At 44.3% G+C, this 15,405-nt stretch overlaps 1 protein-coding gene across 10 annotated transcripts in view; it reads right to left on the bottom strand.

The window, feature by feature from the left end:
- SHANK2 (SH3 and multiple ankyrin repeat domains 2) overlaps positions 1-15,405 on the bottom strand; it is a 412,049-nt gene that overhangs the window by 252,918 nt on the left and 143,726 nt on the right. For all 10 annotated transcript variants that reach the window (XM_069965179.1, XM_069965178.1, XM_069965182.1 and 7 more), the window contains exon 10: positions 11,171-11,237. In XM_069965179.1, coding sequence (XP_069821280.1) covers positions 11,171-11,237 — 67 coding nt within the window. The remainder of the gene's footprint in view (positions 1-11,170; positions 11,238-15,405) is intronic.

The raw sequence follows: 15,405 nt of genomic DNA, 5'->3' as shown, positions 1-15,405 counted from the left end.
TGGACAGCGTTTCAATAAACGGAAGGCGCCACCAGCATCACGGCAATGATCGTATCAGCTCATGTTTAAAAAAAAACTAACATGTATCTGATGGTGCATTCACTTTAACCCTTTATTTGCAACATAGCAAAATACCAATATACATATCTTGTGCCTGTAGTCTGCTCTGCCTGCATTGGGTATCTGGAATTCCTATGTCATTATATGTTGTAAATACAATGCAATTTTATTCTTGACTGTCCTCACAATAGGAAAGCCAAAATCCACAATGAGTCCATAGTGGACCATAGTTACACATTACGCTACCAATAGTTGAAGCAATAGAACCATTTCCACATCAAACATGGTGTAAAGTGAAACTGGCTCAGTTTCCCCTAGCAACCAATCAGATTCCACCTTTCATTCCTCACAGACTCTTTGGAAAATGAAAGGTGGAATCTGATTGGTTGCTAGGGGCAACTGAGCCAGTTTCACTGTACGCCATGTTTGATAAATCTCCCCAAATACAGTACATTACATTCCCCCTGTTTAAACTAGTCATTCCTGGTCAAACCCAAGAATTTCGGCAACATTGGCCGACCATCTATGTGGGATGTCGATTTCAAACTTCTTAATTTACATCGGCCAACCAATGGGCGTCAAGCGGGAGGGGCCAAGGTGCCGTTGTGGGCGGGGCTAAGTGGCGCTAATGCCACGAGGCCACGCCCACTTAATACAATCTGCAGTTGATAAAAGGACACTTTTTACTTGAACAAGCACCATGACGTATGATATGAAATAAGGTATGAAAAACGCTAAATTTACCCTTTACACCTGTGTAAAGATGTCAGAATGCAAAAAGGGGGTGACAGTGTCACTTTAAGCATCTGGCGTGTGTCAGGCGGCGGCTTTCTCACTTCTCCCTGTTTAGAATACACGTCGAGCTAGATCCGGAGGGGCAGCTGTCTGCTATATGATATATATGGGCAGATTTAGGGTAGGGTTACATGGCGTATTTACTGCAGATTTTCTGCGTGGAATTACCTGAAACATCTGCAGCCACAGTGAAGGGATTACTAACCTATCTGTAGTTGCAAATATGGGGTGAATAAACGTTCATAGAAATGTGTGTTCCCGATAACTGACCTGTGTAACACGATGACCAAGAAAATGCTCATTCATTAGCTGATCGTAACTTTTATGCAATTTCTATGAAAGGGGATGTGTGACCGACATGATGGAAGGGTCACAAGAACAATCCATGGTTGATTGAATATGATTGGTCGAATGTAAGGTGAATTCATTCGTTCCTTGCACGTAAATATGGACAATGTGCTAGGGCCCAGAATCTGGAACTCACGGTGTCATCATTCATTATGATGCAGGAGCTCCAAACTGTCTAAATATTTGCGCTACTGTACTGACACAGCATCTCAGTACAGTGGCGTGAAGCCTTAAACAGTTTTGGAACTTCCCGCATGATAATAAATGATAATGATAATGTCCATATTTACAGACTGTGCAAGGAATGTGTGAATGCCCCCTAAGTCTGTAAATACACATTGGGGGACATTTATTAAGTCCGGCATTTTCTGCAACGGTACGAAGATTGATGTAGAGGCGGACTGCCTCATGCGCGCGGCAGGAGTAGGTTTTCTGCTTATTTTTTTGTTAATCTAATAATGAATAGCACGGACTCTGAGTCCGCGCTCCCCGTTCTGCCCCCCTCCCCGCCCCCCTGGTGTACCTGGCGGAAAGTCGCCAGATGCGAATATTTTATTTGCAAAACGGCCATTTGTGAATATAAATATGCTTTTTCAGCTTGATACATGTCCCCCATGGTGTTTTAGCCGCTTTTAACAGGAAAAATTTAATTAAGCACCCCAAAAAAATCCTTGTCAGTGAATGAGCGACGCTTGTAAAGGTCTGCACTTGTTATCAGGAGAGGATCCAATATAACAAGGAAGGGGAACTCGCAGACCTACAGCTGTTGCAAAACTACATTTCCCATCAAAGCTAAAGCTTCGGCTGTCCAGGCATGATGGGAATAGTAGTTTTGCAATAACTAGAGGTCTGAGGTTCCCCATCACGGCTAAACAAAATTTACATAGCATTTGCGATTGAAATGTTTGAATTTTCAGCCACTTTTTTTGCTTTATGGCAGCAAATCTGCCACATGTGACCCTAGCCTCCACAAGACTAAAATTAGAGCTTTTACAGGGGGAGAGATACAATGTGTCAAAACATACAAATAGTGAAAGGGGGAAAAAAAACAAAAAACATTTGTGCAGAATCTCCCTAATGTGAACACCTCCATAGAATACCACGGGTTCTGTATCCTGCCCGTTCTCCTACTGGACGGTATACGCAGCCAACACGTGGTAGTGTGAATGAGGCCTAGTATAGGCTTTTACACTACATCACAGTTATGAGGAGTAAGCATGAATGAGGATCTGGTGTGCACAGGCCGCCTTAGAAACATGAGCCACATATATAATGCCATACAATCTCCTACTCCTGTAATCTGCATCCTACGGCTGAGCCCTCCGCTCCGCCCTGACAGATTGCACAAATTACCGCAGGCCTTATAAATATAGAAACATTTAAAAAAAAAAAAATTTACAGAAAAAAATCTGTAGAGCGAGAAGATGTTTTGCAGAGACACCCAGCCCAGCGCACATACATTCCTGTATACAGGAATAGAGGATTCCCAGCTAGAAACCTAGCAACAGTATCCAAGAATTTGTGAGTCTGCGGATCAACTACACAAAGTCGTACACACACACACGGCCGCTCACACACCGAAACAAAGCTTCTGGACGAGGAGACAAACCTTTCTTACACGAGGAAGAACAGCCCATGTCACCTAATCCATACGGTCAAGCTCTGCTTCACAGGGACCCCCCTACCAGAATATGGCCGCCTGAGTGGGGTTCTCCGGACAGACGGGGTATCATCTTGTAAGGTGTCCAGTCTTAGCTGCGGGGTGCGGGAGCACATCCTGGGTACGGTCCGTCAGCACCTTGGTTTTGGCTATCCATCTTTTAGCAGCCATAGTAGGAATGCCAGGCTTAGCACATGCTTTCTAAACCTTCTGTGCTCATTTACTCACAGACAGCTGGATGGATGCAGTAAGGGATTAACTTCTTCCCCCCCACTGGATTTTAATCCATTACTTACCCTAAAACTATAAAATACATTGAAGAGAACCACAACTAATTATACTGGGAGGGGGGCAGGCGGCTCAATGCGGGAGGAGAGTGAGAATCATAGGCATGGATGGATAGACAGACAGAGAGATAGATAGATATGAGATGGATAGAGAGAGAGATAGGAGATAGAATAAACAATGATCAGCGGCACACCAATAATGTGGAAAAACGTGATTTATTCAAAAAGTCAGAACATTCAAAATGTGCAGCACAGCATTGCACATATATCGTGCTATGCTGTGATGCACATGTTGAATGTTCTGACTTTTTGAACAATAAATCATCATGTTTTTCCACGTTATTGGTGTGCCGCTGATCATTGTTTATTCTATTGATCAAGGTGCGTGGTCAGAACCAAGTCGGCTGGCACCCACCTCATTGGGACTTGTAATGCCACTCACTTCTATATTATAGATAGATAGATAGATAGATAGATAGATAGGAGATAGATAGATAGATAGGAGATAGATAGATAGATAGATAGGAGATAGATAGATAGATAGATAGATAGATAGATAGATAGATAGATAGATAGATAGATAGATACAATGGAACCCAGTGGAATGGAACTGAGCTAAAAAAGCCACACCCAAACTTAGGAAGGAGTGGTGCGGTTTCTGGAAGAAAGTGACTATGTTTTTCTAGTCCTGGATAACCCCTCTAAGCTATTTCATATTATACCGCTTTTCTGTGCTGGAAACAAGCACTGGATGATAAAGATTCCCGGGTTATTGGATGATGAAAAAGGAATCTCATGAATGTGAGGCTTGTGTTATCTTAGGTTATAGGCGCACAGTATATGTATTTCTATATGTCTGTATAGGAGACCTGGTTGACTGTAAAATGCAGAGTACAAAGCAGCCGCCAGGTTTCCTGGTGTAACGCGGATTGCACGAGATGTAATTTGTATATTTTTTCTTTTTTTTACATGTTCAATATTTATAACAAGAAAGCTGGGGACAACGGCGAGAGAAAAGTACGGTTCATGTAGTAAAACAGAATAAAACCTCACAATTCTAATAAATAATTCATACTGGTGTTTGTATTGCTAAATCAGACTGGGTGCAGGGGAGCGAATGATGGCGGCTGCAGAAAGGGGCTAGATTGTAATGTCTGGTCTGATGGGAAAACACACAATGGGGATCACTGACTGATAACGACTGATTCTTACATAGTGTAACCATGAACCCAGCAGCCTATGGGGGCCTTTACATGGCTCAGTCGTGTACAGTGTGTGCACCGCCGCTCCATTCATTCAACTTCTGCAGCTTTATTCACACAACACACATTTGTGTCTCGTTCTGGAGAACCCAGTGGTCTGACTCTTATTCCTTATCCTGGATCCATGACTTGTGTCCACTACTGGTGGTCACACATGCAAACTAGTCACAGCAAACTGATCCTCACTATCTGCAGAGCTAGCCGAACCGAACACATTAGGTGCAATGACAGAGAAGCCAAGGCAGGGGGCGCTATAATGTGTATGTAATAGGCAATATCTAGTTCTGTAGTTCCAGTTTTTCCTGATCTATAGAGGATCTGTCTGATTTACTGAGTACAATTTGCAAGGCAAAACCTTTAAAGCCATTGGATATATCTCTATTTTCCAGGACTCCTTAGGACTGCATCCAACTGCAGTGGCGGGGAATCAGATGCAGAGAATGCCACTATATAACTTGCATATGGCATTTTATATAAGATTTCTGCTCTGCAGTTTTTAGTTGTCACTGAGCTAACGCCTCAGATGTCTCCATAAACTGCACTTACACGGCAGAGGAGAATCTTGGAGATGGAGGAACCTAAGAATTCAATGTCATCTTTCATAACCTTAGAAGAAGCAGCAGCAGCAGCATGGAGGACATGATAGAACAGTATTCAGCAGTCTAAGCTGTGACCGAAGGTGTGGGATCGATAACTCACAGTAAGCTCTTGTGTAGTCCCCTTGCAGACTCAGTTGCCTCATGCACTCTCTCCCATCTCCATGGGCAGTACATAACCTGATCTGTCAGTGAGCTGCTAGTCCATCTTGTGAAAACAAATGAAGCCAGCTGTTATTTTTTTCTCTAGAGTGAAAGACAGTATAGCGGAGAGAAGTAATGATAAGTTTCCAAAATTTTCTTGTACCATTGAGGTAAAGTTTGTTAAAATGACAGTGACCATCAACAAGTGCAATACACCCCACCACTTTCTGTTTTGAGTTTTGGGGTTATGGATTGTATTCCTAATATATCTAATATCTTTAGTGGTCTACAGTGGGCATAGCATCTATAGAGTAATATTAGCGGTGCTCGGGGGAAAGCCAACTGGACATACAGGGTACTGCAGCTAGTCCTATTGACTTTTATGGGGCTACGCTGGGGTTCCCCTGCACAGAGATAATACAGAACGGTGTCCCCCTTCATTTTCAGGATCTTCCGACCTCTGGGACCATCTCTGATCATAAAGTGATGTCATAACCTACTGATAAGCCAGCACTTTATATAATAGAATAACCCTTTAAATCTTGTTCTGGGTAGCACTTTCAGCTTTCCAGTTCACAAGAAAACGCCCACTGAACTTCACCCCCATATACAGCACAGGATCCCCAGGATCTATACACTCTCCAGTGTTACTTTATGATGGAGTGAGTGGTGACAGGTTATTGGAGCATGTAATGGAGGTCCTCCATTAACAAGCTCTGTCTGAGCACACTGCGGCCCCTCGCGTCCATGTTATCTCACCAGCTCCCAAAGATTTCCTTCAAGCGCACTCCCTGCAGGAATCCGCTGTCATCTAGTAATCTGATGATCCAGCAACTATTTTTAATACGACGTGTTCATTATTAAAACGCCAAATAAACATTTTCCATCCTTGGCATTCTCCAGCAAGATCTGAGCTCCATGGAGAATTGGAAAGGAACAGCAAGAGCAATTAAACGTAAACCACTGGCACCGAGCACATGAAATACGGCTCAGTTATGAGACTGCGATCAATAGTAGATGTCCAAATACCCAGGGTATGGAGCGCAGGCGTGCCCGGCAGCATCATAATGAACAGTTCTTGCATGGTTCTCGCTTTTGCATACAGATACCGTGGTGGTGGTGGTGATGCCAATCTTGTACTTGTGGTGGTCAGGAGTCTCTAGTACATAGGATGGTGCATGTATTACTGCTTTGCTATACAGCAGCCTACATATGATGTAGATGCTAATTTTGCTAATTCCATTTGGCGGTAACTGCCAGGTCCCAGATTCATTTATAGAAAACAAGGTTGCAGAATGGCTAAACTGCTGACCAAATGTATGGCCAGCTTATCCACTTATCCACTTTAAATGCACCCCTATATACACCATATATTCTGTATGGAGTATGGAAGGAAACCCTGCACACAGGAAGGGCATATAAACTTCATGCAGACGCGGCCCTCTGTCACACATGAACCCAGGACCCCAGTGCTGCAATAGTGCCAACCACTGAGCCATCATGCAGGTCACTATAAAACCAAGGAGCCACGATGCAGCATGCTATAAATCTACAGAGCCACTACACAACATGCCATGAATCTGTTGAATCACCATGGTACCACTAGTGTGCTATGAACCCACTAACATTATGAACCCAATGAGCCAAAATGCAGAACACTATGAACCAGCTGAGCCACCATGCAGAACACTATGGACCCACTGAGCCACCATGCAGGACACTATAAACCTGCTGAGCCACCATGCAGGACACTATAAACCTGCTGAGCCACCATGCAGAACACTATGAACCTGCTGAGCCACCATGCAGAACACTATGGACCTGCTGAGCAACCATGTAGAACACTATAAACCTGCTGAGCCACCATGCAGAACACTATGGACCTGCTGAGCCACCATGCAGAACACTATGGACCCGCTGAGCCACCATGCAGGACACTATAAACCTGCTGAACCACCATGCAGGACACTATAAACCTGCTGAGCGACCATGCAGAATACTATGAACCTGCTGAGCCACCATGCAGCACACTATGAACCTGCTGAGCCACCATGCAGAACACTATGGACCTGCTGAGCAACCATGTAGAACACTATAAACCTGCTGAGCCACCATGCAGAACACTATGGACCTGCTGAGCCACCATGTAGAACACTATGAACCTGCTGAGCCACCATGCAAAACACTATGGATTTGCTGAGCCACCATGCAGAACACTATGAACCTGCTGAGCCACCATGCAGCACACTATGAACCTGCTGAGCCACCATGCAGAACACTATGAACCTGCTGAGCCACCATGCAGGACACTATGAACCTGCTGAGCCACCATGCAGAACACTATGAACCTGCTGAGCAACCATGTAGAACACTATAAACCTGCTGAGCCACCATGCAGAACACTATGGATTTGCTGAGCCACCATGCAGAACACTATGGACCTGCTGAGCCACCGTGCAGAACACTATGAACCTGCTGAGCCACCATGCAGAACACTATGGATTTGCTGAGCCACCATGCAGAACACTATGGATTTGCTGAGCCACCATTTAGAACACTATGGACCTGCTGAGCCACCATGCAGAACACTTCGATGAAGTTTGCTTAGTTTTCTACAGCTCAACCCTAGTAAGTGTGTGGCCCTGTGAACCCACAGGAGACTGATCACTATCTGTGTACAGCGCTGTGGTATATGTCACTAATATATAAGAAATGGTAAATAAGCAAGGAACAAACACAGGAAAATCTTTGTTTTTCAGATAATAGAGATGTGTGTGCTGACAGGGTGCAGCCTGTGATGTAGTACTGTTAGTATACGGGGACAGGACAGCATCTGTGTAGATGGGCAGCCTGGCACTGCATGCTCGCTGGTGAGTGGATTTGGACAAGGAATACAGAACAGAGTGTTCAGCCAATGTAACAGGGAGAAGCCATATTCTCTGCTGCCAGTCAGCGCAACCAGCCTCCCCCCCTAACCTCTCAATATGGACGCCGCTTCTAGACTCCCCCTTATTTCTCATATGTTCTAGTACAGAATTTAGTTGTTGTGCATTAAAAACCTGACACTTATACAGACAGGGCTACAGAATCCTGGCGTGCCCGTCACACTTCCAATAAAGTCTGCGCCATCTGTACGGTAGAAAGGAGCAAAGCCTGCTCCCAAACGTATATGGCCCTACTATTGTTAACCCAGGTATCTGCTGCTACATCCTAAATGGTCCCCGTCGTTTCCTCCTCCCTCCATGTAATAGTCTATGTGATCTGTAACATATTTGTAAATGACTTCATTAAGCAGAAAATGACCTCCTACCCCAGAAAAACAGCTGTAAAGTCGTGGCCACTAGGTGTCTCCATTCCCTGCAAACTGCTGTCCACTGCCTGTTGTCAGGATATTTTTGTCTCTAGTAACAGATGGAACAGGACAAAGCACACAAAGTAGGGTGAGGTTTACCATGTGCTCTGTGGAGGAAAGAAAGTCTGGACTTTGTACCTGTATGCTGAGCCAGTCTGTCTGCTGAAGATGATCTACCAGGGGAGTAACTATTACTAGTTCCTATGGGGCCTGTTGCATAAGGGGCCCCGGGGCCTGCTCCTGCAATGCACTAAGCCCCCTGAGCTGTCAAAATTTGCAGCACCAGGTCACGAGTGAGCCTCCCAAGATTTGCAAATGTCCCTTTAAATGAAAGCACTCCTTCCTGACGAGTGTTTGCAGTTATGACTACTAAGTGGTCAGTCGGGATAGGAGAGAGGGGGGCAATCAAAAGTTTGCTATGGGGCCCAGCCATTTCTAGCTACACCCCTGTGATCTACACTGTTCCTTAAAGGTAAATCAAGGCTTTCCTCTAATCTCTTACACCCATAAAGCAGCCGTCCCTTGTGAAAATACCAGAGTGCCTACTATTATACACCCACAGTGCTGCAGTGCAATCTCCCCCTCCCTTTAGTGTCTCAGCAACACCTCAGCTCATAGCTTAGTGTAACCCCTTCCTTGCATTTCTGCTGACAAAACAGCTTGCAAATTCTGAGCATCAGTAACCTCATCTTCCCTCTACTTGCCATCTCTAGCACTGTGTAACTCAACCTACAGTGCCAGCCTGTTCAGCGCACGTTCACCAGCACTATCGTGGCATAGCAGTAAGGATTGAGTGTTGTGCTGTGATGGGGTAGGCAAGAAATTGTGTGAGTACAACTGGCAAACAGCTCAGCTCCGGTCCTGTCCCCTGAAATGGAGAGAATGAGAAATAGCTGGAGGGGACTTTCAGGGGCTCAATAACAGCAGTGAGAGACAAATGCCCTGCAATACATTGATAACGGTTTGATCACTGGAGATCACTGACTTTATTCTAAACTTTAAGGGTATTGTTCAGCTTTACAAAAAGACCATCTGATCAATACAGGTCAGGATTGCAGCACCATTAGCTTTTAGCTGACATTGTTTGCCAGGTGCATCTCCATATTTTTCGTGGGTGTTTGATACTGCAGCTTAGAGAATTTTAAGGGGAACCTGTCATCACTTTGACGCTGCCTGAACAACTAGTCATAAGGGCGGTCCTTGGTGTCATCTGCCTACCCAGCCAGCCTTGATTGACGGATCTCCCCCCTATACCAAAACAGGGACAGATCCATCAATCAAGGCTGGTGTGGTGGGGAGAAGTGGCAGGGGACCACCCTGACGTCTCGTGTATTAGGCAGCTTAAAAGTTATGACAGGTTACTAAAATGGGCGCTGTCACTTCAAAAATAAACTTTTTTTTTTTTTTTAAATAACCAAGAGACATGTCTAAAGTTTTAATTAGTCAGGATCTGGGTGTTCAGACGCCTACAGGTCGATAGGGAACTGAATACCCAGAACCTAAGGGCCTATTACACAGCTCAATAATCATGCAGCAAGATATATATATATATATATATATATATATATATAGTTAGTTAGCGATGTCCATGTAGCCCTTGCCTATAAGTGATATTGTCACCCTCTTTTCATATCAGGAGATCTCAGCACCATTCTAAAGCTTTTTTTCTGGACATTCCATATCTTACCAATTTAGGCTATGTTAACACTACATAAAAGTACAGCCGTTATTACCATCGGCAACAACGGCCGTACTTTATGCGCCTGTGAACACTGCCTCTACTTCAATGGGATCCCGGCCGGAGCGTATACACATTGTATACGCTCCGGCCGGGATCCCATGCAGACCCGCAAATAACTGACATGTCAGTTTTCTGTGGCCGCAATTCAGTGAATTGCGGCCGTAGAAACCCTTTCAGTTCACACAATGAAGCAAGCGGCTCTGGACGCTTACTTCATTGTGTGCAGTGGCAAATTCTGATGCGAGTGCGTGCTGTAGCGCCCGAATCAGAACACTACGGCCAGAAAGATCATCCTGCTGGTACTGCCGGGATCATCCCGGCCGGGTCACGGAACGGCTGGTCTAATACAGAGTGTGAACATAGCCTAAAGGATTTCTTGGTGATCTCTCCTCTCAAAAATGCAAGTTATTGTTGGTGGACAGTGCCGTGGGGCTTAACGTCTGTGGTGCCCCATATCTTAGCCCACATTGGTGGGGTAGGCCCCGGCACCCTACACTAGGTCATCAGAAGGCATAGCCCCCACTCTCTCTGTGACAGCCGGATCAGAGGGGGTGGAGCTTAGGCCTCTAGGTCGGCCCATTCCAATGGCTGTGGAGAGGGCGGAGCCTAGTCAAGGAGGGGACGGGGCCTACAACACCAATGTGGGTGGAGATATGGGGCACTATGCCTGTTAAGACCCACCCCTACGGCACTATCCACCAACAATAACATGAATTTTTGAGGGGAGAGGCCACCAAGAAATCCTTTATACGGTAAAATAAGAATGTCCAGAATATAAGCTTAAAGTGTACTTGTCGTTATAAAAAAAACTTTTGACAAACAGGAGCTCTGTATACTGAGACAGAAGCCTGAACAAAGATGGTTTAAGCATTAGACCACATTATACATTGAATCCAATGATACAATCACATATGTGATTACTTACCAATATCAGTTTCTTTGTGATTTTTAATAAACTCGGCAAGCTCAAAGTTCCCGGCTATTATAGCAACCTGCAATAAAGAAAGCAGCACGTCATTCACTGATGATGGACAGCAGAGCTCTTTATAACACGCTGTAAATAAATGCACTGAGCTCGGAGGTGAGAAGCGGAGCGTGTGCTCAGCAGCTGTACCTGCAGCAGTAAGGCAGCTGTGCCAGGCGTGAGCGCTCACATAGCACCAGCATCTGCCGCAGCCCGGCTCCACCGATCCCCTCCGCTCCATCACTTCCTTATTAAATAAAGCATCTCGAAAGGTGCTGAGCAGAAGTTATTTGCTGAAATGAGCGGCGTAACCCTTGGGCTTCGGATAATTATAATTGTAAATCATGGCAGGGAGTCCACGTGTACAGACACAGACCGGCTCACAGTACAAATTTATCTAAAACTGAAAGAGCGCCTTGTCCTATCAGTCATGCTGGGCAACAATCAACGTGGTCACCGCTGCAACTCCCATAGGTGTCAACTACTGTCCCTGAATGTCATAGCCGATGACTACATAACTGATTCATCAGTCTGTACATGATGGGCGATGACTGGAGATGAGGGAATCTCTAGCATGCTCAGCTCCTGTGATGCAGTCCTAAGGAGTCCTGGAAAATATGGATACAGTCTATGGCCTTTGGCTGGATCCCTATTTTCCAGACGGCCTTATATTATATCATATATTAAGTGGATACTTTATGGACAGGCCCCATATTTCTTAAAAAGTAATGATACATTCCCCCCAGTGAGTTTAAAGGGGTTATCCAGGCTTAAAAAGAGCACAGCTATTTTCCTGCAAAAACAGCTCTGCCCCTGTCCTCAGGTTGTTCGTGGTATTGCAAGTCAGTTCCAATCACTTCAATAGAGCTGACCTGGAAATCCTCACCCAACTGGAGTACAAGCGAGGTGCTGTTTATGGAAGAAAGGGGCCATGATTTTATAAGCCTGGAAAACCCCTTTAAAACCAGTAGTTGCGGACTGATGTGCAATTAAAGGGGTATTCCCATCTTGCATAACTCCAACCCTCTTCTAGTGGCGGCCTATGGTGGACAGGAAGCCGAAAACAGCAGAAGCAGGTAAGTTATGTAATTCGCTTTGTCTCTTCCTTCTAGGAGCTGTAATGGAAGATACTGTATATTGGTGGTCCGAGAAGCAACTACAACAAAAAGGGTAGTTCTTTGGATAAAAATTATTTTTGACATTACTTGACTAATGTTAAATAACTTTGTACTAGAAGTTTCATATACGTTTACTATAAATTATAAGGAAAACGTAAAAAAAATAAATCAGTCTGCGGCCTTCCCTGATATCTATATAATACATGCTAGTATAAGAAAAGACATTACACTAGGGGAAGCTGTTTGTGTCAGTAGTGCTGCAGTCTCCCCTGATGTCTATATAATACATGCTAGTACTAGAATAGAAATTACGCTAGGGGAAGCTGTCTGTTTCACTAGAGCTGTAACCATCCTGATGTCTGTATATTACATGTTAGCATTAGAATTGACATTACACTTGGAGAAGCTATCTGTGTCAGCAGTGCTGCAGCTCTGTCACAATGTTGCAGAGCATGCAGGAGTAACTGTCAATCGCCGTTCGCTCTGCTAAAGTAGGCTGCAGCACTAGTGACACAGACAGCTTCCCTCCCATGTCATGTCTATTCTAATGGTAACATATATTATATAGGGGGAGGCTGCAACACTACTGACACAGACAGCTTCCCTAAATGTAATGTCTATTCCAATGCTAACATGTATTATATAGACATCAGGGGAGGCTGCAACACTAGTGACACAGACAGCTTCTCCAAGTGTAATGTCTATTCCAATGCTAACATGTATTATATAGACATCAGGGGAAGCTCACAATCGCTCGTGTTATGTAACTGTGTTGGGTCCAGGACTAAACCACTAGTGGCAGTGGAGGCGATGTCTCTCCTTACTGTTGTCACTGAATTTAAGAATGTAAAAGAAAATTACATTTAATTTAATAAAGGTATATGACTTTACTAAAGAAATATAAAAAAAATCTTAAATTTGCCGAAATACCCCTTTAAGAAAAGGATGACTGTAATCAGTAAGAAGATCCTGGCCTGAGGGCTTCTATTTACCAGAGCTTTTTATTTTGCTTATAATTTTACAGGACACATAAGGGCTCGTTCACACAGAGCAAAAGCAGCTGAATTTCTGCGCTGAATCAGCGCTGAAATTTCAGCCGTTAAAATAGTTGCAGAGCTAATTTCCATTGTGTTGAATGGAAATTCTGCTCTGCAGTTCACACGGTGGAATTTCCGCACTGAACTAATCCGCTTTCCGCCAGAAGAATGAACATGTTCATTCTTCCGCTAGCGGAAGCCTATACAAACCAATGGGGCTCTGATTTTCTGTTTCAGCGCGGAATACAAGCGTAATACAAGCGGAAATTACGCGCTGAATCAGCGCGGAAATGGGGAAAAAAGGGGGGGAGGGGGATTCTAGTATATATTCTGGTATAGTCTAGTTTACTCACCAAATACTCGCTGAATTTCAGCGCTGAATGCATGCGGATTCAGCGCGGATTCCTCAAGTATTCCGCGCTGAATTTGTCAAGAGCTGATTACAAGCTGAACACTTTCCTAGCTGAATACGCAGGGATTCTGCTTATATTCTGCTCGAAATTCAGCGTCAGTTGATTTCAGGCGGAAATATTTCCTCGCGTAATCCGCCCCTTTTGCTTTGTGTGAACGTAGCCTAACAGCGATCAACCATGTTTTGTCAACTAGATGGAGGATCTTTGTCAGTCCCCTTTCAGACCTGCTCTGTGGTTTGATATGCACATGACATCTTTGCATTGTATCGTCCCACAAGTGATAATCAAGACATCAAGGAACAGCCGCACTGGATGAGAGCGCTGAATCAAGCCGTAATGAGACGTCTCCGTGAACTGGCGTCTGAAATGGCCTGACAGTGCTAAATGCTGAATAAACAGCTGCTAGAAGCCATTTGCAGACTGATCTCTTAGTTACTGTTCTCTCCTGGTGGTTTACTAAGATTTATTCCCTATGCAACAGGCCTATTACCCATGGGAGGTGGAAACTCCATAATGCATATAGGATTGCCGAGCAGCAATGGCCGCACATGAGACTGTCAGGGCCTACGGAGATCTGCGGTGGAGCATATGCTCTCTTCTTAAAAATGGAGGCCTGCTGACGAGATCTCCTGCTGGTTGTGAGATACTTAGGGCCTAATGAATAATCAAAGGAAAACTCAAGTTCCTCAATGTAATTATTCATAAGAGAGCCCTTCAATTCTCTAATAAATAAGTTCTGCCAGCACAAGAGTTTCCAGATGAGTTCAGAAGGCGACTTAGCAATCAGGCTGGATGTGCACGCTCCCGTATAGATCACTATGGTCGCCTCCCATAGTATATATAAGGACCAGACAGATGGCCCACTATAAAAAAAAATACTGTTCAGGGCATATATATATATATATATATATACACATATATATGCCTCCCATGTCTCACAATTCTCAAGCTATATTAGCATAATACAGTCATAATATACTTATATACCGCCATTCTCCAATTTGCTGCTGTAATCTAAATATTTAAGGGGATTGTATCACTAATTAAAACCAGATACTGATACATTTTCTATTCTCTTTATCTGTTTTTAATTTTCTCATTATCATTTTTTTCAGTCTGTTGTCTGTACATGATTATGGTGGCGGCCATCTTGCCTCTAGCTGCGTTTAAAAGCATCTACAGATATGGTTTACAGTAGCTGGATGAACTTGTATTCTGGAGCTGACTCAGTGACTTCTATGGGACAGTGTTGAGGGCATGCGCTGTGACCTCTGCAGGGAGGGGGATGAAACAGTGATCATGCCTATTGTGAATGGTGAATCCTATGTTATCTATAGAAGTGTCAACTTAAATCAGGGATGGGGAACCTTCGGCCCTCCAGCTGCTGCAAAACTATAATTCCTATTGTTCTTGGACAGTCAAAGCTTCAGGTCTAGTCATGATTAGTGATTGTCGTGCTGCCATGTGTGGTCTGTGTGTCTTGCCTTGTCCAGTCTGTTTATTCAGTACTGCATCTAGCATTTAAAGTGTTTATTGTGTTTCTAGGCCCTGCTCCTAACAGATTAATTCTACTTAACTGTGTTGTCCAGCTATAAGTAGTCCTCTGCTCCACTAGTACTAGTGTAGAT

This window comes from Dendropsophus ebraccatus, chromosome 4 (genome assembly GCF_027789765.1).
Source record: "Dendropsophus ebraccatus isolate aDenEbr1 chromosome 4, aDenEbr1.pat, whole genome shotgun sequence".
Taxonomy (NCBI): Eukaryota; Metazoa; Chordata; class Amphibia; order Anura; family Hylidae; genus Dendropsophus; species Dendropsophus ebraccatus.
This window is presented reverse-complemented; position numbering and strand designations above follow the sequence as displayed.